This window comes from Haemorhous mexicanus, chromosome 28 (assembly GCF_027477595.1).
Source record: "Haemorhous mexicanus isolate bHaeMex1 chromosome 28, bHaeMex1.pri, whole genome shotgun sequence".
Classification (NCBI taxonomy): Eukaryota; Metazoa; Chordata; class Aves; order Passeriformes; family Fringillidae; genus Haemorhous; species Haemorhous mexicanus.
In genome coordinates, this window is record NC_082368.1 from 240,345 (window position 1) to 268,264 (window position 27,920).

The 27,920-nt window shown below is 50.6% G+C and overlaps 1 protein-coding gene across 1 annotated transcript; it reads right to left on the reverse strand.

Moving 5' to 3' along the window:
- Window positions 1-862: 862 nt before the first annotated feature.
- Window positions 863-27,334, reverse strand: CRHR1 (corticotropin releasing hormone receptor 1). Its single transcript, XM_059869395.1, has 13 exons — window positions 27,293-27,334; window positions 19,185-19,269; window positions 9,823-9,942; window positions 8,582-8,667; window positions 7,506-7,612; window positions 7,038-7,158; window positions 6,406-6,559; window positions 6,095-6,155; window positions 4,676-4,748; window positions 3,526-3,611; window positions 2,005-2,140; window positions 1,779-1,820; window positions 863-1,121 (listed from the first exon to the last, which is right to left on the reverse strand). The coding sequence occupies exons 1-13, from the start codon at window positions 27,332-27,334 to the stop codon at window positions 981-983; spliced, it is 1,254 nt and encodes a 417-aa protein (XP_059725378.1). The 3' UTR covers window positions 863-980.
- Between the last annotated feature and the right edge of the window lie 586 nt (window positions 27,335-27,920).

Below are 27,920 nucleotides of genomic sequence, written 5' to 3' on the forward strand. Positions count from 1 at the left end.
AAATACAGCAAGGAGGAGGGGGTAGAGCCAGGGCTTGTCCCTGCAGTACCTGCCTTTGTGGATCTCAGCCACCGCTCCACTGCAGGGCTCCCTTCCCTTTCCACCCTCTGAGCAGGGACATGGAATCAGCCTGAGGTCCAGGGCTTTGCAGAGACCTGTGGATCCATGTGGGCTGAACCAGAGAATTTAACTAATTCCTGTGCTTCGCTTCAGATCAAGCCAACTCTGTGTGGCTGTTCAGAGACCCTAAGACCCATCCCCATGGGAAGGGGAGTTACTCCCCTCTCCCACCCCACTGCTTTACCCCACCTTTGGTGTCAAGATGAGAAATGACCTAGTCAGACCAAGCAGCAGTTACAGGACACCAGGAGACACAGCAAGAGACAGGGGAAGGACTCAACCCCAGTGCTATAAAAACACAGCCACATGAAGCAACATCTACAATCACTCCGAGGCTCTCCATCCATCCCCTTCCAACACATAGGACTTTGGCTCGTCTAGAGGGTTCCCCACCCACCAGCAACATTCTAGCATGTACTCACTGGAAGGCTGACCCAGCTTCCCAGGGAATTAGCCCCATAAGCTGTCCCAGCAATGTCTTGGCCTTCTGTCACCTCAAAGCAGACAAACCCGATAAACTGAGCCCAAACCCCAAGATATTATGCTCAGGATGGAGCTGGCAGAAAGCTGCTGCAACCTCTCCAGGACCTTCTGTCTCTTTCTGCCATACCAGCAGGTCACACAGCTGCCAGGGAGATGACAAAGCAGCATCTCAGCTGTCCTGTCCTGATCCTGTCCTGTCCTCCAGGCCTGCCCAGCACGTGGGGCAGGAGCTGTGCAGGTGTCCCATGACCAAGTGAGTTCATGCTCTCCTTGCAGGGCTGGGGCTGCCGGCAGGACCTGGTCCTGTGCCGTGCCCCCCTCCTAGGGGCTCCCCGCAGTGGGGATGTCGACTCCTGGTGCAGCCTCTTGCTCCTGGCTCAGACAGCTGTGGATTGCTTGATGCTGTGGAAACTGACACGGGTGGGGGAGGTGGGGATGGACATGGCCCTTGCCACACGGGCACGGATGGAGTGCTTGTCCTGCCACCGGTGCCAGCGCTTCCGTACGGCCGATCGCACCTGGGCGAGACCAATGAGGGACATTTGGTCATCACACAGAGGCTGTGCAGAGGCACCAGCCATCCTTCTCCTCAGTCCTCCAGCCAAAAATGGATTAATGATATGTGATTTGCTAACAAAACAGATTCATGCAGGGTAAACTTTCCTGAGTCAGCAAAGGTGTGGGAGCATTTGGAGGAGGCAGAGGAAAGAGCTGCCTGAGTATCTGGCCTCAGGATTCACTTCTACTCTCAGCTCCTTTGCTTTCTGCTGTTTGTGTTTTGGGGCAGAGCCTGGGAGATATCCTCATCCATGTGCAATCCACATGTGTATGGGACTCATCCTGGGGAAGGATTTCCCTGCAATGGGGAGTGCCCTTGGCTCTGCTGCACCAAATCGCACAGGTGCACCATGAGAGCATCTGTTCTTGGGGGTAGATTTTCATCCTCCAGAGGAGGAGACATACAGCAGCCATTCCGGTCTGGGCAAAATCTGGGGCTGCAGATGTACCTGGGGCTGGAGGTGAAGCACCAATTCCGATCACCAAAGACCTTCAGATATGGAATTAGGGACTAGCACCCTCCAAGCCCTGTGCAGCAGTAGAGCCTTATGCTGAACTTGTCTGCTTGCAAGGAAGGGTGAAGACCCCCACAAAAAACCCCAGCCCATTGTACTCACCTCACTGTTCAGGAAGCAGTAGAAGACAGAGACGAAGAAGCCCTGGAAGGAGACAAGCAGCAGAGTCATAGCAAACAGGTACCCCCAAGCCAGGAGCTTTGGAGCAGCTCTGGGTTTTGGGGATGTCTGGTTTTAGGACGGGGCAGAAGCAGGATGAGGCACTAGCCAGGATGGGCTCCTCCTTGGTGAGAGGACTGGGATGGGAGTCAGTGTGAAGGAACATTACCTGGAAAGACTCCAGAAAGGAGTTGAAGTAGATGAAGACTATTCTGGAGATCTCATCCTCCCCGGGGTTGACAAAGAACAGCATGTAGGTGATCCCCAGCAAGGGCAGCAGCACCAGTGTGGCCTTGACTGCTTTCCTAGGGAGAAAACAGGGACCTGAGCTGCTACAGTGCAGCCCTGGGCACAAGGACTCTGCCCATCCCACTTCCAGCACCAGCATGGCTTGGACTGGTCTGCTGGGACTGGAAAATCAGTGAGTAGGGGAGGATGGAGCCAAGTTGGGCTCCATCCATTGGTTTTCCAGTGCAGTTCCCAAGGGACTGGGCTGGTTTGAGCACTTGGCCCCTGCTCTGCTCTTTTCCACCCAGAAAAGAGCAGTGGAGAGCAGAGGCCTGACCTTGAGCTGGCATGGAATGATTGCTTTGCTGATCTACAGCTCAATTAAAAAGGAATTAAGGAGGGCATAATAACTCACACCCTTCAACACGAGTTTGTGAAAACCTTATCTCAGGTAATTAATTTGATATCTTGATGAAATAACAAGTACAGTTTGTGAAAAGTCATAGTGCTGATACAGAGGGTGTGGGAAGGATTGGGGCTTGGCACCTCATTCCTTTGGATCAGGGGACAAGAAGATTGCCAAGTCATCTCTTTTTGCTTAAAAATCCTGTTAATGGACATATTCCAACAGTAGATGGCCATCCCTGGAGGGTCTGAGCTGGGCAGGGAGGGGGGCTGGACCTGTTTTGCATCTCTGATTTAGAGGAGAGAACACAAATGGGCTGATGACATGGAGGAGCTGGAGGGAACCAAGGACAGGAGATGGAAAACTACAGTACAGCACATTGGTGTAGCTTTCCCAATAACATAACCAGAATTTTTCCTTTCTCAGCTGAAAAAGCTGCCCTCCACCTCAAAACAGCTTCTCTTGACCTGGCACACCATGAGATTCCCCAATTCCTGCCCATAAAATGATCCAGACAGAGGCAATGATGAAGCCCAAAGTGTCTTCTATCTCAGGTACTCTGGGGAGCTGCTCTGACCATACACCTCTTACTGCAAAATATTCCCCAACAGGCAAGGAGAGGTTAAATCTTCCTGCCTTGTGCTGTGGGAGTACTGTCTTCTTTACAAGGAGGTGTTGGGGTGGCATCGATTCATCAGCTTCCTCAGCTTTTGCTTTTCTGCCAAGTAGTGATTTAATTCTCACCTCCATGCCAGGATTTGCAGTTCCCAGCCTGGAGAGCTCATCAGGTCCCACAAAACAGCCTTTTGCAAAGAGACTCAAATCCCAGGAGTTCACTTCAAAGGCAGAAACAGCCATCCCCACTCTACATCACAAGGCTCTCCCTGGCCAGATTTAATGACCACGTGCCTCCAAAGAGCATTTGAGGTGCTCTTAGGTGTCTCTCCATGCTCCCATCCCCTTGCTACCTGGCTAATGGGGCTGTTCCCATCCCCACTAATCATGAGAGAACCCAGTTCCTAGGTTGGCTTCCAAGAGGGTCGCTCATGCTCTTACCTGTACTGGATTGTCTCTGACGTGGTTGAAGCTCGGAGCTTCGTCATAAGGATTCGGACAATGTTGAATAGAAAGATGAAGTTGATCTGGAGGAACAGGGTCATTGCTTAGTATCTGCTCCCTCAATATTTCCTCCCATTTCCTCTGCAATGGGAGGCGGGGGGGAGAAGGGGCAGCCAGGGGAAATGGGAATGTTTCCTCTTGAACCTAATCTATTGCCTTCCATGCACCATGAGAGGATGTCTGCCTTTTTTAAAAACACTTGAATAATAAGATTTAGGAGTTTGGTCAGGGGATCAGGGCAGCAGGGCCTGCCAGGAGATTGCCAAGGAAGGACAAGTGCTAGAGGAATGGCTGAAGGTGAAAAACCACAGAGAGAGGAAGAATCTAAGGTAGAGAGTGGCTGCCATTACATCCAGGGTCTGCCTGGTCACTCTCTTGGCTGCCAAATTGCTAATGAGGGAATGGGAAGGAGTCTTTGGAGCTAAGCACAACTGACAGGACTTAGTAGTGGCCTGGCTGCCAGTCAGGCTAAGAAATGGGAAGCAGGATAGATTATTCCATCATGCCAGTGATTTTTACTCCCTTGAGTTTTCTCAGCATTGGCCAAGGAGGAAGGAATAGTTTTGGGACTTTGTGCATGGCTTTCCCCCTGCAAACACAGGTTGGATGCCCAGCTTGTGACCTGCCACCTCTGCTCTTCTTTGTCCCTCCCCAGAAGGCAAAGCCCCGTCCATGTGACCCTTGGATCAAGCACAGCTACTCAGCTGGGGACCAGGAACAGAGAGATGGAATCAGGATCAGGTAATGGAGTCAAGGATCCCAGGCTTCTTCAAATGCTTGGCAAAGCATCCACCCACACCAAAACAGTGCCATGGCAAGGATGGAGGGACCTACTGATGCATGTTGGAGTCTGGTGATGTGACACCCCTGCCAGAGTGAGGTTTCCAGGCTCCTTCTGCAGCCCACCCCAAGACCAAAATTACTCAAGGGGCAGTTTGGGTGAGAGGCAGTGCTGCTGTGGGGCAGCAGAACCAGCCCCAGCAGAGTGAAACTAAAGGAGGGGGCAATACCCTGTACAGAAGCAGCTGTGACCCAGCTGCACACAGAAGGCCTCTATTTAGCACACAAAAGGTCACTTTCCTCTTACCAGAAGCACCAGGATCATGGGGCCTTGGTAAATGTAGTCAGTATAAACACCTGCTCGCTTCCCAAACCAGCACCTGCAAGGCAAGGACAAGCCTGACATGGCAGTGACCTGGATAGACTCTTGTCCTTGCGCAATCTCTGTAAGTCACTGTCTGTGAGGTGAAAGCACTAAAAATCAAACTGCTGCAGCCACTGTGAAATAGCTTCCCTGGGAACTCAGTAAAAGGAGGTGTGGGGGGGGCTTGTGGGAGTGTTTATGGGCCCAATATGGATGTGGGAGCTGGTTCTTGCAGGACAAGCAGGGACACCCTCCTCACAAAGGAGGTGACTGTCCCCACACTGTTCTGCATGGGGGCAGCCTCACCTTGCATCCTGGGGGCAGTTTTGGGCACAAAATGTAAGAAAGATCTGAAGCCATTAGAAAGCATCCAAAGGAGGGACATGAAAATGGCGAGCAGTCTGGAGGGGCCACATGAGAAGCAACTGAGGACACTTGGAATGTTCAGCTGGGGCAGAGGTGACGGAGTTTAGACTTCATCAGAGGCTGCAGCTCCTACCCAGGGGTAGCCCCCATCTCTGCTCCCTGTGATAGGGATAGGACTGAAGGAAATGGTCTGAGGTTGTGTCACAGGGAAATTTAGGATGGATATGAGGAAAAGTTCTTCCCCCAGAGGGTGCTTGGGCAGTGAACAGGCTCCCCAGGAAATGGTTACAGCCCTGAGGCTGCCAGAGCTCCAGGAGCTTCTGGGCAATGCTCTCAGGGATGCACAGGGTGGGATTGTTGGGGAGTCTGTTCAGAGCCAGGACTCAGACTCGATGTTCCTTGTGGGTTCCTTCCAGCTCAGGATATTCCATGATTCTCCATAACCTCACACACAGGTCTGGGTCAGCTCTGTCCTCAGCAAACCCTGCAGGAGCTCCCTCAGGTGTATCTCTGTCCTGGGAGCACCTTGTCAGGGTTGTTCAATCAGTGCCTATGTGAGTAACATGGGACTTCTGCAGTCAGCAGGGAAAACTACCTCTGAAAACAGAACAAGCTGCCATTCATCTCAACGGGCTCCTTTCAACTTCCCACTCTGGGATGAACTCTCAGGTACCTGTTAAGACCTTCATCAGCAGGTGTCTGTGAAAATGGCTTGGGTGGGGGTAATTTAGATCTCTGCTGGTTAAAACCCAGCTCCCTTTAGCAAACCTCTTGTAGGAAATCTGGTATAATATCTTTTTCCCCTTAAAAATCACATTTGCCTTTTGAGGGGAAACCAGCAGGGGCAGGGCTTGTGCTGCAGAGAGGTGAAAGGTGGGATAAAAGAAAGAATGGAAGAACATTATCCTTTCTTTCCTCGACAGAATTCCTGACACAGCTGATCCCTGAGGATTTGGGATAGAAAGAAGACTAGAGGATAAGAGCAATCAGGCTCACTTCTCATTGTCGTAGTAGAGCTTCCCAATGGCCCAGGCAACGATGATGGGAAAGGGGATACCTGCAGGGGAACACACAGGTGAGTCTCAGAGGTGCTAGGCTGCTACAAAACCACACTGTAACAGGGGTTTTCTCACACAAAAACTACCCAGTGAGATGAGGCGTCCATGCAAATCAAGTGTCCATCCTCCTGCTCCTGGCAGCCTTTTTGCAGCTCTTTGTGTGCAAGAAGAGCTGGAGCAGAGGCTGGAGGGGACATCAGCCATCACTAAACCCTGGTACCACTGGGTGAGGGGAAGGCTGGCACTCACACCAGCCGATGCAGATGAACATCCACTTGCGAAGCTTGTCTGTGGAGTACGTGAGCACGATGGCCGTGTGCAGGTAGCAACCCTCGCCGAACATCCAGAAAAAGTTGGTGACATGGAAGTAATTGTAGGCAGCAGTGACCAAGCGGCACCAAACCTGTCAGGAGATGTGGAGCCTGTCGAGCTCTGTGTCACAGTGGTGCAATCAATGCACGGAGCAGCACAGACCCTGGCAGAGCAATCAAACCCGTGTTTCTCATACACATGGGGTGCCTGCCAGCCACCAGCCAGCCCTATTTGTTCTCTGAAGTTGCTTTTGTAGCCACATTTTAGTGACTTCAACCTGAAGGAGAGAAGGTTTAGGGAAGAAATTCTTCCCTGGCAAGGTGGTGAGGCCCTGGAACAGGTTGCCTAGAGAAGCTGTGGCTGCTTCATCCCTGGAAGTGTCCAAGGCCAGGTTGGATGGGGCTTGGAGCTACCTGGGATAGTGAAGGTGTCCCAAGGCAGGGAGGTTGGAACTAAATGATCCTTAGGGTCCCTTCAGCCCCAAACCACTTTGTGTTTCTGTGATCTCCAGGGTCCTCACACCGGCCAGCTGCTCAGGACTGGGCTTAGCCTGGAAGAGCTGCACCTACCACGTTGCTCTCGTGCACCTCTGGGTTCATGGTGAGCTGCACCACGAACCACGTGGCATTGCGTAGGATGAAGGCTGTGATCAGGTTCCAGTGGATGATGTTTCTCAGGCACCGGATGCTCCTGGAGAGAGGTGGAACAAGGCACCATCAGAGCAGGGGGATTGGGGACAATACTGTTTGTGCAGCTGAGTGTCTCTGTTGGGACCCCAAGGGTGACCTGCTGGGACCATGCCCTGGGTGAGGGGGGCAGGAAGAAGACCAGGAGGTGGAAGGCACCAAGGAGGACCCTCTGCCTCCCTAACTAGATGCTTTAAAAAAGCAGCAAAAGAAAAACAACCCTGAGATAGGCAAGATCCCTCCGGCTGGGAGGCCAATGGCTGTGGCAGAGTAGATGGCAAAGCAGAGGAGCTGGGTCCATCCCTGCCTGAGATGACCTTGCAGGAACATGGCAGCAGGTTTGTTACTCACCGCAGGCGCATGAAGAGGACAAAGGCCATGAGGAGGGCCCCCAGCGAAACACAGTGGCCCAGGTAGTTGATGATGACAGCGATGTGGTAGTGCAGCTTGCTCTTCTTCTGGGAGTGAGGGAGATGGGCAGAAGGTCAACAGCAGCCCTGGCACTAGCACAAACCCACCTCCTCCACCACATCACCTTTGGCAGCTGCACCTCAAATTCTGGGCCCTTTTTCAGGAAGCTCACCCTGGGACAGGACAGTGGGAATGGAAGGAGATGGGGCTAATGTGGGAAGTAGAGGCACCAGCCTGGTTTCACATCTCACTAGTACCAGAGCAGCTCACAGGATAGCTCAATGCTGCGACATTCCAACCCCTCCTCTGGGGAAACCCTGCTGGAACTCAGTTGAGCTCACTGGAATCTGGATGAGCTCAGTTCATCCCCCATTGCCCTGGGGGCAACTGAGAGGCTAGGATGAATTTGGACAGAGGAAAGTGTGAATGATAACTGAATTAATTGATCACTCCTGCTCTTAGGCACTCATCCAATCGGTAAATAAGTAATTAAGTGAGTGAAAAAAACATTCCTGGCAAGAGATACCAGCATGTTAAATATCAGAGTTGATATCAACTGCGAATGAAAAACTCATATCTCTTCTCTGCTTCAAGGGGTGGCTTGATCTACTCAGGGGCTTGATCCCCATTTTTGTATCTCTTTCATCTTCCTAAATATCTCCTTTATTTCATTATCAGCAGGGAAGGATGGGGTTTTCACTGAGTGTCAGGAGGGAGCTGCAAGAAAGTGACAGGGCTGATCTGTACCCAGAGGCCCTGGGGACCTCGCCCTGCCAATCCTCTTGGATTTTTAATGGGGATGGAAACAGGCATGGTTTTATTTCTGATGGGGAATAAAATGCAAATCAAGAAGGGCTCCTAATAGCCATGTGCCAACTTTATGACTGGAAAAGTTGCTGCATGCTCAGCCCTCAGCTCCCATGGGCCATTCCTGGCCTGGACGCTGTTGCCTTTCAAAACTCCATCATCTCTCTCTTGCCCTCCTGCCAAAAGCCCAGGGACTCCCAAGCTCCTACCTCTTCACTGAGGATCTCCTGGCACTGGGAGTAGTTGACACGTGCTGCCCAGCTCCCATTTGCAAGGCATTCCCTGTACCCGTTATCTGAAAGAGAGGATGCCCATCCAAGGGTTAACAGAGCATGAGGATAGGTACAGGCATGTGACCTGACTGTCACTAATGCAGGGCTTTGGCATCAGGCCAGGCCTGGCATCTTCTGCTTTGAAGGCAGCTCAGCTACTGCTTTGGTCACAATGCAGAACCAAAATCCTTGGAATATTTCAGACCCACTCAAGAGCTTCGGGTCTGCACCAGCTCTCCCCTTGGCACTGGGGGACCCCAACACCTCCTCACCACACACAGGGATGCAGAGGAAGCAGCACCAGTTCTTCTCTTCTCTTTCACTCTACTGTTTGCTTGCGTGATCATGTGCCAGCCCAGGCTCCCTGCTGAGATGGCAGCATGAAGTTTCACTTCTCTCCCTGAATTAGGAGCTTTTTTGCCTCCCAGCAAGGACAGTAGGTGTCAAGGCTGACTGGGAAGGAATGGCCCAGGCACCCCAGAAATTCTGTCATTTGTGTCAGCAGTGGGGCAATGCCAGCACTGGGGTGAGACCAGGCAACCATTACAGGAGGCTGTGAGCCTCATCAGGGTGATGGGGTGGGAAGGGCTCAGAGACAGGCTCAAGTTGTGATTAATGCAGAGAGGCTCCTACAGCAGCACAGGAGGCACCACAAAGCCAGAGCTGTGTGCTGTGCCATCCTCCATGGCTGCAAGAAGGTGCAGGATGGAAAAATCTATTTTTTTTTTGTGAGAAGCAAGGTGTTTCTTTCATCAAAAGCAGCACTTGGGTGGAAAGAAACTCAACCTTATTCTAGGAATGACTTTGGGCACTTTTCATATCTCTTCATCCTCTACTCCCAGCATGTCCCTGGCAGTGACAGTGCAACCACTGTGCTAGGAAGGGAGGTTGTTCAAAGTCCCCCAGTCTTTGCTCAGCTGGAAGCTTCAGGCCCCTGTACCATCTCCAAGGGCAGAGCAGGATTACTCCTCTGCCTGTGTCCCCAGGATGGGGATATCAACCCTCTCCTCCTCCCAGGACCTGCTTATAAAGCTGCTTCTCTGAAACGACCCTCCCTGAAATCTGGGGCCTGAGACATTGTTTTCTTTATGGTTGATGAGATTTGTTCCAGAGATGTATTGTCACTTGTGTCCCAGCACCCTCACCCGCTGTGTCCCCAGCAGTGCTGCCCCTCTTACTGGTGGTGTTGTACCGCACGCCATAGAAGTACTCGGGGCAGGGCCGAGCCACCAGCTGTCCCACCGCGCTCCGGGGCCAGCATGTGCCAATCAGGTCCACCGAGGCGTTGCACTGGGGACCTGCAAAGACAAAGTGCACAGGGTTAGCAGAAGTATACGGGCCATCATGGACCACTTCCAGGCTGCTGAAAGGTCAGGATTTGTCTGGAGAGCTGGGGCTGCTGCATCAGCTGATGGGTCACCACATGCTCAGGCCCCGGAAAACCCTCAGGGCAGGCACCAGATGGGGCCTGTGCAAGACTTGCAAGGGCTGGTTGAATCATCATGGCCATGACTTGTAGCAGTAGGAACAAAGTGACACAGACCCCTTTATCAAAGGAGATCGCCTTATTGTAAAAAATTGGCCCCTTTTTATACCTTTAATCTCCACCTGACATAACTAAAACCAAACCGAGGCCTAACAGAACTTAACAGAAAGAAGGTACCCATTGGCTGGCTCAGCTGCAGTGCTGCTGTCCACACATCCTATCAGCTTCCTGCTCATACACTGTCCTTGCATTCCTCCAGACAATCAGCTTCCCACTCATACCCTGTCCACGCGTTCTTCCAGACAGCCAGCTTCCCACTCATACACTGTCTACACGTTCCTCCAGCCAATCACAACCTCACTCCCAGCTGTCACTCAGCTGACTGTCTCCTCGCTCATAACTGCCTCTCACCCCTCAACCAACTTCTACCGTCCGGCCTCCTACTGTGCCTTTCCCACAGGGCATTCTGGTGAGCATAAGCCTTAGGAACTTTAACAATTGTAACCTCATATCCTACAATAACTATTACTCTAGTCCTGTCTAAAACTATTGGCTAAGCCAGTAAACTACTAAACTACTGTCTAAGCTAAGTTCTGGCACAATCTTAGTTTTAGACTGGGCTTCCAAGTCCCCTAGCTCTGGTTTCCCCGCCCAGCCCTGCTCCTTCCTTCAGCCATGATGTTGGCATTCAGCCCCACAACAGGCAATAAGCCAGACTTGCTCTTCCTCAGTGGTGTGTCCAGTCTGGTTCTAAGTCTCTCCAAATATCTCACACCTCCTGGCTGCAAAATCTGCTTTCCAGCCATTCCTGTTGGTCTCTTCCAGTCTTTCCTGGGTAGAAAACTCCAAAGCTGATGCTATTTCAGATTTCAAGGATTTGTGTGCTTTTCCCAGCTACACAAGTGTGCTAACATAGGCATTAGGTAGGCCAGATTGCAGGCTTTTTAATGTATAATTTGTGTATATTTAGAACAACATGTACCGTAGCTAAATATGTCCCAGCCTCATCTCACAGTGAGATCGGAAGCACAATGGCTACAATATCCATAAACTACAATCTAAGGTAAGGAGAAAATGGGTAAGCAGGAGATACTGGAAAAGGCAGAGTTCAGTCCAAAACACTCCTGGGTACCAGAGATGTTTGTGCTGCTTGCACAGAGACAGAAATTGCCACTTCCTAATACAAAACACCCCAATTCACTGCTCCTTGGGCGCAAAAACACAGCGTTTCCTCTCCCCTGGATTTGTAGTTGTTATTTGAATGCCTTTCCCAAAAATTCCTATGGATGGAGCTGGCTAAAGAGTGACCAAAGGACAAAAAGCAAAATAATGTTGATGATGAAAGTTTTTATGGAAGAATATTTGTTTTCATCAATTATCTGAAAAATTGACTCCTTGTTATTTTGCAATGTTCTCTGAGAAAATTTTCAGGGCTTTCAGTGTCTTCAAATATCTTAGCAAGGGAAAACAGCTTCCAAGCATGTGAGCTGGGGAAGCATCAGAGCATGGAGAGTGTTACTTTCTGCCTCCCATAGCTTGTAGGGAGAAATTAATTTTAACAATGACCTTTGTTTTAAGCTTTGCTAATGTGTAGGGTTGCTGTGGCAACGTTCCCTTTACGTTAACTGTTTTAAGCCTGTATTTTGTAGGAAACAAGGTGTCTTTTATCACATGTATGTCTGTGCCTTTCTGCATCCATTTGAATTTATTTAGCTCCTTTGTTGTTTAGACCCAAATTTGACAGAGAAATAGAGGGGCGCAGTTAAAAATGTTATGGTAACATTCATCCTTGTAAGGGAAAAACAGCCAGTAATTACTTGAACTAAGGACAAAGTTAAATTGCAAGTGCTCTCCCTGTTAGCCACTGAGGTGAAAAGCTGCGTGAATGTCTGGAACAGGAAAAGCTTCACTTGGAACAATGCAGCACAGTTAAATGGGGCTTGCACAGTACTAATGGCCATGGCAGCTCATGCAGCTATCATAAATCTTCATGGGACTGGTAGGGCTGGGCACAAACTCAATTTTCTTTGCATAGTCTTTTGCCTCAGTTTCCCTTCTGTATTTCAGGGTCTGTTCTCGGGCAGGCAGAGATTGCTCAAGGAGGACAAACAGAAGAGTGTGTAACTAAAAGTCAGCTGGGCCAGAGGGCAACAATGATGATACTCTCCAGCAGTAAACCAAACCCACAGCAATGCCATTAATAACCAACCCAAGAGAGACTCATGGAAATGATGTAGCCAGACAGAGGTACATCATTCTGTGATACATCTGCTCGAGGCTGGATTGAATATCTTCACCTTTCTGCAAGGCACTTGGTGGGATGCTGCTTGGCACTCCCATTAGAGCATGACAGGATCCCACCAGACACCAAACCCAGTGGGTCCCACCAGTCCCACCACAGGGAAGGTGCACCAGCATCACCAGGAGCTCAGCCCTCCTCGTCCCATGGGTCGGGGTGATGCTGTGGGGTGACATTGGGGGGCTGCAGTCAGATGAGGAGATGCTCAGCCAGGCTGTTGGATGCTCCTGGACCTCTCCCTGTGCTTCACTCCCATGCTGCCACTGGCAGCATTTGGAGCTCTGTCCCACCAGGTTTTCATCTAGTGGGTGGCTGTAATATTTTCCCAGGCTAACACTGAGAAAGGCTTGATGAAGAAAAGCGGCAGAAAGCAGATGCTGCTCTTTCTGCTCTCTCCAGCATACAGAAAAGAGAGAAAAAATCTCTCCTGATGGGGAAGTGATAAATAAAACAGTGAAGACAAAGAGTGCCATGAGGGTTGGAACATCCCCTTTGCCCCTTTGCCTAGCACAACTCCCTGCTCCAGCTCCCTCCGAATGGCACCTGGCTCCCAGCCTTCAGAGCACTGTTTAGCATGGAAATGATATGTGTCAGTACTAAATGCTTCCCTGCCTGCTTGATGGCCCATCCGTGTTTGCAGGGAGACTATTCTCCAGGTTCTGCATGCAAGTGCTCCGGTTTCTCAGTTCCATTGGCAGCACAGGTTTGGTGTTTGCAGATTTACAGCATGAAAGGTCAGTGAATTTCCTACCTGCACTCAATTCCCCTAATTTGGCTTCTTCCCACACAGAAACATGGTGTTTGGAGGAAGAAGGAGCAGGCCCTATTTTGAGACAGGGAATGTGGCACAGGGGAAGTTGCTCCAATCCCTTCTCACCCAATTGCCTTTGTGTTATGCTGCTCTGAAGCAATATAAAGCTTCTTCTGAAGAAAAAAGTGTCTGTCCAGGGACTTACACTGAGACAACTATATCACAATAACTGTCTCAGGATAACTGTAGCAATAGCCCATCTGTTTCAAGAAAACATGCTTCTCCAGCCTGCTCCCACCACTCACAGAGACCTGCAAGATGGCTCGGAGCTAAAGCCATGGAACCGTGTGACACCTGGCAGGGTAAAGCTCTCCACTCTCAGCTAATCTGCCAAAAGATTTTGACCAAATGGAGTATGGAGCATATTTACCCTGGTCCAGCAGTACCAGAAATGTGGCCACTCTTGAGCTGGTGCCATGAGGTCTGAAGTATTATCATACCATCAAGCCATTGCTGGGAGGCTCTGGAGAGGAGTAAATAACTGTGCTGGTAAACACATCCTGCTTTACACTGGGCAGAACTGTGCACCAGCACAACGTCCCAGTTTGCTGCTATGCACAGACACTCTGAGGGGTGGAAGGATGAAGCCTCTGTCTCCTTCTACAATGCAAAGGGGCCAGGAGAGATGATGGAAAACTGAACTACAGGCTCATTTCTGTGGCTGGGAGTGATAGGGTTATCTAAGGTGTCTCAAGAGCCAACAGCTGAAAGTTGTTAACTCATATCACTACCTGTCCTGAGCTCTTCTTCAACCATAGTTATCTCTGTCCAGCCCTGATGTCCTCTGTGATGGCATTGCTGCTGCTGCCTCGAGCCTCTGGCTCCCTGAGAGTGTCCCCTGTGTCTCTGCTGCAATATTTGCATTTGGCAATCAGGGCTTCATCTCCACATCTAATCAAAATACAACTCACTGTGATGTCTGATGCATCAACTGCGAAATTGCACAAAAATCTCTTTGTGCCTCCCAGGCAGCTCCACCAGAGTAGTGAAGAAGAAAGACCCATTTCACACCTTATTGCCCCAAAACAGGGGCTGCCTTTGGGGGATGCTTTTACTTCCAGGTGCTGAAGTGCCAGGGAAGGGTGGCTGGGTCGAGCTGCAGAGTCACTCAGATGTTAAGTGCTTGAGTAGCACCTTGAGGCATTGAGGGAAATGGCACTGGGGGAGAATTTATATTAACATGGGGTAGAAATTGGGGTGGTGGAGCTGTTTGCCTTCACTGTGAGCAGGGGGTCAGTGCTCAGGATGGCTGGAAGCAGCTGTGGCTGCCTCAAAGTAGATCCTTGCTTCTTACACTCTGCCTCCAGCATGGCTTTCAGTGACACTGGGGGCTTCTTTGTAAGACTCCAGTCCTTAAAAATCCTACCAAGCATTCAAGTTCCATGATCCTTGATGTAAAATAATTACCCAGGCTAATTAAGCACTATGATAGCTTTGGGCCATTGTAATGAATTTTTGACTTGTTGCTATTCACTGTCACTGACTGTCCCCTCGGATCTTTGCTGCTGCTCCGGACAAGAATAAATAAAAGGCACCAAACCTAGCTTGTGCTGTTGGTATCTGATGCATCTGCTCAGTGTTGTCACTTATGATGATCCATGTACAGATTTACAGCATATATATGTGTGTGTATATGTATGTATGTATGTATGTATGTATGTAATGTATATAATGTATATAACGTATATAATGTAGTGGGTTGTGTTTGGGGCTTATCTTGTTCTCCTGACATGAACCACAGAGTGTTTGGAGTTGTTTTATAACTAAGTGTGGCAGGGAGTTCTTTATTCCCTCGGTTGGCTGGGATCTGGCAGTGGGTGAGTGAAACATCAAAATCCTTCCCTGGCAGTTTTCCCAACAGAGCCTTCTAGTTTGGCTACAACTGAACAGTCTCTGGCAGTAACTTCACTTCATCCAGTCCAAAGTACAGTTTAACTGCTGTAGCTCTACTCATGCTGGGACATGCCGGGACACAGTTCCCTACTGGAGAACCTCTTCATCTTCCCTCCTCCACTACAGTAAAATCTATGAATATCAGTGAGTTGCTCTTGACATCCCTGCTTCCCAGATGATGGAGCAGAATGGCCTTACCGACACCAGTATATATTTAAATCCACTAGGATTGTCCATATAAATGAGAGTTTTGTTTCCCAAAACTACTCAGTACCATGTCTCTCCCTCAAGTCCCTACCTAGACTGCATCTTTAACCCTTGCTCAGCTCCTCATTTCTGCCTCGGTGGGAGAGATGCCAATGAGATTGAAAAGAGTCGCTGATGTTAATTTGACCTTTATGAATTTAAATTCCAGACTCACCCCAGGGGAGTCAGTGAGTGAATGAAAGAGCAGTGGGACAAGGGCTGCTGGAGTGGCATCAGCACTTTGGGAGCTGAGCTGGAGTGGGTGGAAAGGCTCTTGGTCAAATTGTCACCTGCTGTGAAAGGTGTTACCAAACTTATCTGATAGTGCCTGTGAAGGATATGTTCTCATCACTCACTGCTTCTTAGCCTAAGGATTTTGCTGTATCTGGAACAATTAGATTTGCCTTTTTTAATGCAAAGCTACACTCCCTTTTCCCCTTGAAAAAACCTTCAGTTAAAAACCCACAGACATTTCTTTTTTTCTCTGCTTAGCTTTGGTGTCATTTTTCTTTGCTTTAGGTGAACTGACACTGGCATGAAACATTTCTTTCCTGACAAGGAATTTTCTGTGCTCTCCTCTCTCTCCTGAGCACACACACAGGACTGAGGATAAGAATTCATTATGACAACAAGCTTAAAGGAGTGCATCATACAGCCAGGACCAGAGGGGGATGTGAGCAATTGGGTGGCAACTCCTTATGCTGATCCAGGCTTGAGAGCTACGGATGGCAAAACAACCCTTAGAGAGTGCTCTGAGCTTGTTCTGCTTGAGTGCTTTCTGCTGAGCTGCTTTGGAAAAGCCTCGTTATTAATTAGGAAGAGGCTTTCCCATCTTCTCAGATTCTCCTTTCCCTCCCCAGGGAAGCAGTCCTGCAGCTGCAGGAAATGCTTTGCCCTGGTGGATGAAATGACCTTGTCCCTCCCTGATGGACTTTGTGACACAGTGAGAAGCAGCTGCACATAGACTGTGGGGAGTTGAAATCATCAGCCAGAGAAATCCATGGTCTGAGTCAGTCCATGGGCTGGGAGCCTTTGGGACAGCACCTGTCCACACCAGACAAGGTATGCTGATCCTCATTGTGTTCCTTTTCAAGCCTAATCTGAGACTTTCATGGCTTGCAGATGTTTGGGGGTGCAGCTGACCTGACTTCCTGAATGCACAACAATGACTTCAAGTCCAGCCTGATATTCCTTCTTCACTGCTACTGTGGGAGGCAGCTTTCTGATGGAGCATTCAGCTGTGCCCCTGTGTCCCAATCCCAGCCAAAATCAGGGGTTCACTGACAGGAATTTTTGATGGATACCTAGACTATCAAGTTGGAGCATCACAATGAGCCTGAATTTCCAGGGATATCACCCTGCACTGGGGGCTTAAAGGAAGATGAGTAAAACCATGGTGATAAGATGTCAGTGCAAGGGGGCCCCCGGCCAGATAATAATTAGCATAGACTCCATGCATTTACAGAAGACTGATCAATTATTCTTTATTAAGAAACCTATTGCTTTTTTATACCCTAGTTCACTACAGGTGGACCGAATTGGTCCTTCAATCCAAACACTATCGCCATTGGGTAATTAAGAAACCACCCTTTGGTAAACAAATTGCCATAACACATTCCACATGTTCACAACACCAGGTGCAGTAAGTTAAGAATTGTTTTTCATTCTTTTCTCTGATCTTTTCACAGCCTTTTTCAGAATGATGCCTGAGAAAGGTCTGTTTCTCTCTGTGGCCAGAGAGCTGCTGCCACAGTAAGAGGGCAGGACAGGAGAGCTCTCTGAGGCTGAGGTGCTCCATGCCCTGGGATGAGAGTTTGCACCACCTGCACCCCCTGAGCCTGAACAGCAACAACCCTGTGTGCCTCAACTCTCCACACCACTGCTGTGGCAGAGACTTTTCCAGCTCAGTGCACATGCCTGGAGAGTGCTGCTACCCTGGTGACATCACTGTCCAGCTATATATCATCTTTAAAATAGAGAGATTAAGGGACTGGCGACCCAGGAGGGGAGGAGAGCCCATGGTGGGCTGTGTTTTGGAGGAAGGATGCTGCACACAGGCATGAGGCAGTACCGGTCTATGCATCTAGCAGATCCCCTGATGAGCCATGCGCTGGGGGACTGCTGGGCTCGTGTTATCAGCATGTGTCATTTCCCAAGAGTTGTGAAGACATTAACAAATTAAGTCTCAGGGTCCTGCTGCAATTTTCATTAGCATCATCCTAACAACTCTTCATGTTAAATAGCTCAAATCAAAGTTTCCAGTTTAGTAAATATCCCTCCATAGGAATCGCTGTCTCCATCAGGCACGGCTTAAATGGACCCCAAGGACCAGGACTGGTGCTGAATTCCACTTCCCAGGCAGACATAAGACAATTAGTTTCAGTTCTGCCTCTTGTTCTAAGTCCTCTCCTCCAGCTAGAAGTGGAGGAGGGCAATCAATCAACAAACTAGAGCAGAAACTCTCCCCCCTTTCTGACCTCTCCCTCGGGCTTGGGAGGTTCCTGCAGTGGGTGGAAAAGGCCATGAGCTGGGCATTAGGATTCCCTGGGACCTGCCTGCTGCCCTGAGTCAGGATTTATCACAGCTTAACTTGGCCAAGGACAGGCCCTTGCTGAGCAGAGTGATGAAACCTTCAGGGAGCAAAGCACATGAGTGATGACTAAGTTTCTTGTCTGACCAGACATCCAAGCATTGCCATTCCACAGGTAGCTTTTCCTGTCCCCTGGCTTTCTGCCTCCACCTCATGGGCTTGGGAAGCTTCTTGCAGGGCAAGGTAGCCTGGCTTTGGCCAGACACTAGATCAGCTGGAGCCAAGATGGGATTTGTTAAAGAGGAGCTGTTAATGCTGCTATTAATAGGTGGTGAGCAGCCATCCCTCAGCTCTGGGTCCCCATGGCTATCCCTCAGTGCCCAGTCCTGTGGCCACCTGTCAGTGCCCAGTCTTGTGGCCACCTCTCAGTGCTCAGTCCTGTGGCCATCCATCACCCTGACAGAGAGTTCCTTGGTGCCTGCTCTGATTCTCATTCAGTCATGGAAAATCAACACTGCAGCATCCCAGAGCTGGGGAGAACTTTTCTCCTTGTCCCTGTGAGCTCCACACCTTCTCACACTTCTCCTCCCCCAAAACTTGTCACTGAACCAGACCTGTCACTGTTGAGGTGACATCCAAGTCACAGCCTGAATACAGGCTAAAAGCCAGTTTTGGCACAAGCTCTAACCTGATTGGATCAACCCTATGTACGATGTTGAGTAGGAGTGGGCTGTCCATGACCCTGCTGCTCCCACCCATCAGGGCTGAGCCAGCCCTGGCCATAGCTGTGTCCTCAGAACCTCTTTGTGACTGGTGGTCTCCCAAAGTGCTCAATGGCATCTCTGTAGGAGTGCTGGGGGGCAAAAGTTGACTGAACCCAGAGCCATGGTGGCCACACTGCACTGGTGACATGATCTCCACAAAAAGTCAAAACCTCCAGTCATCATCCCTGGGTAGAGGGACGGTAGAGGAGGGTGGACATAGGGGCCAAAGTCCTGGTGTCCCTGGGCATGGCATAGAACAGGCATTTAGGCCTGATGTCTCTTTTTCCATCTCTGCCTCTGCCCAATAGACATTTATTTTCTCTGTTTTCATCTCCTGAGATCTGCACCTTCTACCTGCCACCACTGTCACCCTGCAAGGAGGCTGCAGCAGCACCACCAGATCCCCCAAAAAGGATCCATGCAGCAGCAGATGAGCCCAGAGACATGCCTGACACCCTCTTGCAAGCACTGGATTCCTGGGGGTGGCTCAGATGGGCTGGAGGACACTCACCAGTGTGGTTGGTGACAGGCGGCAGGCTCTCGCAGTACTGCTCCTGGATGGAGGCTGCAACTGGTTTGTCCCAGAGGAGAAATGCCTGCATGGGGAGAGAGCAGACAGGGTGCAGTTATATGTGCAATATGATGCTTCCCCTTCCCCAAATGCCTCCTTGGGTCAGATCTGAGCTTGCCCATGTCTGGGTGGATACCACCCCCAAAGCTTGCACAATGGACATGTACCATTTACAGGATGGCTTCCTAGGGAAACTGTGCTTATCTGAGCTGAAGGCTGGGGGACTGCTCTCTATTTCCCACCCAGTGATCCTCTCCTGCCTTGAATACCCCCATCAGTAAACCCTTCTGCAGCTCCTGCTGAATCATGGAACCTCTGCTATTTATCATTTTAATCAACACTTTTGGGTTTGCCATCTTTCAATCCTGAGAGCAGACAGGGGAAACATGATGAGCCTGACACCACGCTTGGATTTTCAATCCCTTACTGAAATCACAGCCTTGTAAGCTTTCAGTGGGAAGATGTTCAGACACATCCTTAAGGAGTTCTGATCCACAGACAACCAGCTCTGGCTAAAGTGTATTTTTTTTTCAGGAGAATTGTCAGGAAACACGAACGTTCCCATTGAGTTGGAAAGCACTGACCACGATCTATCAAGCTCTGCTAAAACTCTGCACAATGAGCTATTTTGGAAAAATGATTATTGAATTATTGTGCCTTTTCAGAAGTTTGGGGAAACTAAAAGTGAGAAGGGCAATTGCCAGGAGGAAAGGATTGCAGAGATGGCAGAGTGATCGTGCTGTTGGTCTCACAACTCACCACAGTGCCAGATGAGGGGAGAAGGGGACCTGATATTTTGCAGAAAAGGGTGACACAGACTCATCCCCTCTCCTCCACCAACACTAATGTTGGATGAGGCTCAACTCCACTTCTTTCACCTTCAGTGAGTGACCAAGCCCCCTGATTAAATAACAGAGCTGCCTCCCAAAAGGTATCACATACAGATCCTTTGGGAAACAGCCCTGAGCCTGAAGGCAGGAAGGGCTGCACCTCCCCTGCTTGCAGGCAAGCTCCCAGCTCCTCGGGGACAACAACTTCTGCCTTCCCCCTCAGCCAGGCTGATTCCTAGTGCCTGCCCCCCCTTCCTGAGTGCCATTTAGCTCCCAAACTGCTCTGAACATGGAGAAGACATTCCTCCTCTTGTCCTTGAGCCATAGAAACACTGTCTGCCCTTGCTGGCATACCCAGCCATCCTCGTTCCTTACCAAGGCATTAACAGGATTTATTCAGACACAGAGACAAGCTCAGCACCCACTTGCTCTTTTCAAACAACTGTTTACTGCCTTGGGAAGCTGGTTTTGACAGCAAGAGAGATGTCAGGCAGACATATAAATGGAGCAGAGAATAGCTGCCTTGTGTGACTGCTCCAGATGGCCCAGAGGATCCGGCAGCTCAACCCTGCCCTGGTGCGAGAGCTGTTTGGAGGTCCTGGGTGCTGGTCCTACAGGAGCCCAGCACCTCCTGAGTCTCCCTTCAGAAAGCTGAGACCACCTAAACTCCAGACAGGGGGGAATCAAGGTGTAGGGAGTCTGCTCCCCTCTGTGTTGATGCCCATGGCTGGTGCCCACCACACCTGGTGGCTCTTGGCATTGGCAGATGGGACAGACCCAAAAGATGCCTGGGATGGTTTGTCTGTCTGAATAGGCTTTCAAGTGTTAATTGGATGTGTTTCTTCTAAACCCAGCCTGCTCCAGCCTGGTAGAGGCCATTCTCCTTCCAGTCACAGGGAGAGGTCTTGGCACTGAGCAGCACATGGACCAAGCAACAGCCAGAGAGGGGTGTGGATGGAGTAGTCGCTGGCTCTTTGCAGGCTTTGTAAATGAGCTGAAACAGCTACAGCAGGAAGAAAAAAAGGAAAAAAAGGATCCCCAAACCAGAACTAATACTAAGAGTTTTTTACCAGGCTCTGAGTCTTGTCTTACTGCAGTGTGGCCAAAGCTCTTGATAGAGGCAGAGTTTTGTCCCACTCCTGTCAGCATTTTGAGGGGAATAAGCAGGGGTGGTGGCAGCTGCACAGGGATTTGCCCAAGTGAAAAAAAATTCTTATTGCTGGTTGCTGTCTTATCTGTCTTGCTCTTTGTGGGTTAGTGCAACCCCTCCCCGTGCTTTTACAGAGAGAACAGGTCAGAGCTCTGTCCTTGAGGAGCTTCTCGTGCCAGAGCATTGCTGCTCTGTAAGATGCCACATGGTGCCCAGCAGGGCCCAGCCTGGCCAGGCTGGAGCCAAGCTCACCTGAAGAGCCCCAACACAGCAGTGGGTCGTGCTCGGGCCAGAGAGGGGCCATGTTCCTCTGCCCACCTGACCCTGCCTTCACACAGCTATGGCAGATCCTGCTCTGCAGGCAGGAACACCTCTGTGACCTCTCTCAGCCTGCCAAAATCCTGGAGAGCCTCAGCTGAGCTCTCAGCTGTCCGGGAAGGAAGGCAATCTGCTCCTCTGGAAGCAGCCGCTTTGCACAGTGCTTCCACTTAGCCAGGGAAGCTGCTCCCACAGGGACGGATGATGGTTCTGCCAGGAGCTGCATGGGCCCCGTGGGTGCCCGCACTGGCAGCAGTTTCTTCTCCATAAGAAGCCACCATTGTCTCCCCTGCTGTTGCCTTAGCATCTGCCCAGCTCCCTTCCAGGCTCTGTAACATCCGTGTTTTATACAGAGACATGGTTCTGGTTTAGTCTTGGTCCTCACAGAGCACCAGCTCCTTCCTTTCATCCCCACATTTTCTGTAGCAGGACCAGCCCCCCCCAGTCCTCACTGCACAGCTCAGACACAAAACCCTGACACTGCTCCCATGTTTTCTGCATCTCACACAGAGCAAACATCTGCTGTGGCTGGTGTTCCACCACCCACCATGCCAGGGCTGTCCCAGAGGGGAAAGGGAGGCACTGAGGACCACCTGCCTCGGGTCACTCAAGCTGTGGGGCACCGTGTGGGACAGATTTCTCCAATCTGGACACACCAACCGTGTTGTGGTGCTAACAGGGCTCCAAAAAAACCCCCAGCTGTTCCTATGCCTGTGACAATGGCAGGTCCCCTGGGCCAGGAGATGCAGCATCATAGACTAGGACAGTGTCAGCTCATCAGCACTGGGAGTCTGGCTGCTGATGTGGGGTGAGCAGCACAATCACACACACGGCGTCAGTCTCTGTGACCTGCCACTGACCTGGCAGAAAAACTCAATTAATAACAATTAGGAATGAATGTCCCCTTGCAGTGCTTTTGCTCTCCAAAGTAATCTATGGATACTAATTAATACATTCACATCCAACTGCAATATGCACTCCCCGCACTGTGCTACCTGAAGACAAGCATGTATGTCCTGTTCCCCCCACCCCCCGCACTATAATGTTGCCTCAGAAAAGAGGGGATCTGCATGGCAGGAAGGGCTGACACCTCTGAACACGAGATAGATGCCTTGTAGCCTAATTAGCAATCTAGGAGGTCCAGTGTGAGGGGCTGTAATTGGAGAGTGGAGCGATTAGAGAGATTGAAGCCTGAGATGAAGCCATGGGAGAAAAGGGCTTTGCACAGAGCTGGGGAGGGCAGTGGGAGCAGTGAACAGTGGTGGCCGCCGTGACCTTCCTGGGAAGGGGGACAACACCATCCACTCTGGAGTTGTCCTTGCTGTAGGGACCTCTCTGACCCATCAGTTCTGCTCCCTGGCTTGGCTGGGCGTGCTGCCCACTACAGCACTTGGTGTGGAAGAGGAAAGACCTCCTGGAACACATGGGCAGGGAAGGGCTGAGCAGCTGCTGCCCTGGACCTTTGCTGAGGCTCCCCGGGGCATTAGGCTGGGATGGCGCCTGTTCTTGGCTCTTAGCCTGCAGCAAAGGGTGCCAGACGTTGGGTGTTACATACAGCAAGTGTTAAAAGAGCTGGACACCAACTTCAGATGGCAGAGCAGCATCAGTGGTGTGGGGAGGGAGCAGCATGTCCTGCCAGGACTGCAGCTGGAGGCTGGAGATCGCCTGCAACAGCCTGAAAGACTGAAAGCTGCCCCTCAAATGTGCTTGGAGGTGCCTCCAACCCCCCCGCGTCTCCTGCCTTCACTGCAGGGGATCTCTTTGCCTTTGTCTCCTCTGGCTTCCAGGCACTGTTTTCTGCAGCTGGGGAGCTCCTTACCTGCTCCACCTTGAGGGTTTTCACTTGGAACAGTTTCCAAATGAAACCTCCAAACAGCATCTGGTCCATGATCGATCCTCTTTACACCTCTGTCTTAGACCTGGCAGTAACCTGCTTTGCCAGCCATGACCTCAGGGTTCCTCCAAGCCCCTTCACTGCCCTACCAAGCCCCCGTTGCTCCTTCATTTCTCTTCCAAAGCCCCATCATCAGCCCTGCCATCATCGAGAACATCAAGGCAAAGCTCAGGCAATGGAACAAGGCTCAAAGCAAGACTTGTGTGGGTATTTTCCATGGCTGGCAATGAGAACATCTCCCTCCTCCATCTGGCATTAAAATCTGCGAGTTTATTAATTTATCTATATTAGAGGGCCAGTTCCTGTGGTGGGTAAACAGGTGCTTTGGTGAGAGTATTTATTCTGTTTGGAGTCTCTCTCCAAGTGTGCTGGATGCAGATCCTAACAAAAGAATATCAATCAGGGCTAAATGAATGCTCTGTAAAAACTGATTTATGAGCAATTAAAGGTTTTCCTGGATTAAGCTCAGGTCTCCCTTGCTTGCCATAAATAATTCTGATTTCATTTATCTGTCAAGAGAGACATGAAGTTTTGGGGACAGGTGAAAAAATGACTAATGGCATTTGGGTGTTGGAAGCTGAAGGCATCATCAAGCTGGGGAAGGGCATGCAATCCATGCAGCTCCTATGGGATCTGGATTTGCAGGGACAAAGGCTGCTGAGGAAGATTGGAGTGATGGACACAAGCCTGGAGTGGGCTGTTTTTCTAAGGCAATTTTATTAAACTGTTCTGCAGATTGTACATGTGGAACTCCTGTGCATTGACAGATATTTTCAGTTTGGGATTGGAAATTTTCCCGTCCATCTCTGTCCCAAAACCCTCATCTTGACTGCTCCAAACCCCCTCCTTCACCCATCACCTTTTTAGCGTTGAACATCCACAATTAAATTCCTCATAATTTTTTTTCTGGTTTATTCACATTCACAGCTCAGGAGAGCTTGGCCACACCAAAGCTGCATCTGCCACTGCTTTTCCAGGGTGGACAGTGCAGATTTCAGGGTGGAAGAGGGACTGTGATCTGCAAAATACCAACACACTTTGCCCTTGGCCATTGGAATGGAGGCGACTGCTCCTAGGAGGGTGACTGTAGACAAAGCAGAGAAGGAGGGTTTCTTCATAGCTCAGAATACAGCTAGGGAAAAAAGGAAAAACAACAGATGGGCTCCGGGTATGTTATTCCATCTTCAGAAAGAGCCACCCTCTCCTGAGTGACAGCTCTGAGGTGTCGGACAATGGCTCCTGTGCTCCGCTTTGTTAGGGAACTCCGTGATTTGGGGGTTGATTTGTGCTTTCTTTGCATTCAAAAACTGTTCTCACAGACAAAGCCATGGATGCAGCCTCTCTAAACACTGCAGACTCAGTTGCAGCTTGAGCTTGTCACTCACAGTGAACTTCTAGGCTAACCCTGTGCAGGATTTTGGGTGAGCAGAGCTGGATTTCAGGGCAGGGTTGAGCTGGTGATGCAGGATATTCTGATTGTATTCCTATACATCCTATGGTGACAGTGCAGCTATTCTGGGAACAGGCTGTGCCTTTTCCATTCACTTCCTTGCTAGAGATGCGAAACCACAGGGATGATTTCATACACACTGAATCAACTCCAGCTTTTAAGGAAAGTGAGGGCTGGAAGAGATCCCCAGGGTCAGCATGTCCTGCAACTGCAGCTCTGCATCTTATGGAAGGATTCGAGCATGGAAGGGGCAGGGGGTGCTTTTTGGGCTTATTGCTGCTGGAGATGGTCAAGTGAGAGAAGAGGGGAAACTATCCCACCCTCATCATCAATCCCTGATTTTTCATAAAATGCTTTTGCAGTTTTATAAGCCCCAGAAATGTAATTGGCTCCTGACAGAGTGGCAGGTGGACTGGTTTATTTTTAATCACTTTTTTAGTTTGTTTTAATGATTTGCAGGGTGCCAGGGAGCACTTGGCAGCAAGTTTGGCTGCCTGTCTCCTAGTTTGTCTGTCCGACCTCCTGAAGAATGTCTATTCAGTAAAGCAACATGGGCAAACCAATGCAGAAGTGGAGGTGCAAGCCAGGTGCATGGGGAACACCTAAACTGTGCCAACCCTGTATCTGCAGGGGAGGTTTATCCCTGCTGAGCTCTGGGTTGGAGCTGGGCTGCTGCAGGTCTCTGCACTCACAGGCAGGATGCTGCTGCATCCAGGTACACCTGTTTGCAGGGATGCACTCACAGCTGGAGTTTCATGGTCCTTTAGCCCATGCTGTCCCCAGGAGAGGGTTGAGACTGTTCTGGAAAAGTATCTGAGTTTTGAATGCATGTATTTGTAAGGAAAAATAGACAGCTTGACTACAAAGGGGGGGATGGTTGTAGATTGGCTGTTTTTGAAGCCCGCTGGGAGAGGCTTCTCTTTGTCTGGTCTGGTTTTTATGACACCCCCTCCACCCCCTCCCCTCCCCCCCCGCCGCGGTCCCAGCCCCAGCACGGGGGTGGTTTTGTCTCAAACTCTGGAAGATTTGTGAGGACTTGTTGCTCCACCTTCACAAGGAGAATATCCTTGGGGAACACCTGGGGATGGCAAGAGAGTCCCCTGAGCCTAAGGAGCTTTGACAGAGGATGGGAGCTGTGTCTCAGCACCTTTGAGACACAGCACCTTTGGACCACTTTTTGCTGACTGAGGTTATTAGGAGCTGTCATGCTCACGTGGCTGTCCCCACCAGGACATGACCGTACTGCGCTGGGTCTGTGCTGTCTCCACAGACTGGTCAAGAAGGACCTGGGCTGGGGGAAAAGATCCTGCCATCCTGCCCTGTCTCACCATTATTTCTTACATCAGAGCCAAACAAAACCTGAACCAGGGAATGTAACGGCAAAAGAGCTCCCATAAATCAAATCAATCAGGCTTAGTGGGTTGCAGCAATAAGAGAGAGCAGCTGCTCAGAAGAAGGGTTTTTAGAAGCAATAGCAACTAAGCAGGGGGTATCCTGGTGCACATCAGCTCTTCTCATCATTTAGTGACAACTTTCCTGGCCCAGAGGTGCAGCTGATGTGTGAGGTGCACAGTGGGGTGCACAGCCCGCAGGGTACTAGCCATAGTGGTGCCAGTGGGGAGGGCTCCACCTCCGCTTTACCTGCTGTTTTAACTCTGTAGTCCCAGCTGGGCCACTGAGACACCATGCTCTAGCCAGCCACGCAGATTTGCCTCCTTGACACAGAGGTTTTATCAAAAACCTGATCATTTTGTTTAACTGCCACTGTTCAAATAAAATTCAAGATTTCACTGGAAACCCCTTCATCTCATTTGTCCAGAGTTTGGGATTTAAACAAGCTTTGAGCTGTTTCCCTCCTTGATGAGCCCTCAAGGAGGAGGAATATTGCTTCTGACAAAGCATTTGCATATTGTGCAGAGCTGAAAAATTAGCAGTGGCTACAGTTCCACAGTGAGCAAATTAGAGAGAAAGTCTTGTGCTTTGCAGGTGCAGGGCGGTAAAGGAGAGGGTTCCTTAGAAAATTAATTATGGGAGGTACAGCTGGACTCTGTATTTGCATTGTCCACATCCATCACACCCCTAGAGTGGCCACCCCCTCCCAGCAGCCTGCGAAACTGGTGGCAGCTGGTTTCACTGGGAGGTGCAAGGCTGGGAGTTACTGGGAGCCCTGAGCTGAGCTCAGGAGGACCTGGCTGCAATTTTACCCCCTTTAAATGAACCTTGCCAAGCCTCAGTGCCTCGACTGGAGGAATTCTCCCGAGGCCCCTTTGTATTGCGGTTTCTCTTTTTACTTTTCCCTTCAAAGAAATTGAAAAGTCACTGCGGAGAATGCATGGCGATGCACGGCGCAGGGGTGATGGGGAGGGGGCAGAAGGGCCCTTATGGAAGAAGAGTAAAGCATCTTACCTGCAGGAGGAGGAGGAGGGCAGGACATAGGCTGGGCACCATCCTCAGCTGCCCCTGCACCCAGCTCCCCGGGGCATGGCTGGCAGCGTCCCCGCTCCTCGTGGCTGCTTCTGCCGTCGGGGAGAGAGTCCTCTGGGCTTGCAGCGAAGGAGACTGGCGGGTCCCCGCGGGGCTGCGCGGAGGCTGCGGGTCCTTCTGCGTCCCGGCCCTGCCTTTTATAACCTCCCCGGAGCCGGTCCTCCGGCTGCCCACCATCCAGCTCGCCTGGCGATGGGCTGCATCCCTCCTCATCAGCCTCCCACTCCCCCTTCTCTCCCTCCTCCTCTCCCTCCTCCCCCTTTCCTTTCTCCACCTCCCTGGTGCCTTCCAACTCGATTTGATTTTTTCCCCCTTTCTCCTTCCCTCCCTCAGCATCCTCAGCAGCAGAAACTTCCCACCGGCCCAGGGACCGCCCTCCCGGCTCTCTCTGGAGGGGGTTTCTCCTCTCCGCCCCTTTCACTCCCATCGTGCAGAAGCTGTGGGGTCTCTCCTGCGGGGCCTGGGGCTTCCCTTGTGTCTGCAAAGGGTTTGGGGCTGCAGTGTGCCGGGGATGAGGATGAGTGGGTGTTACGCATTTGGGGATTTCGCT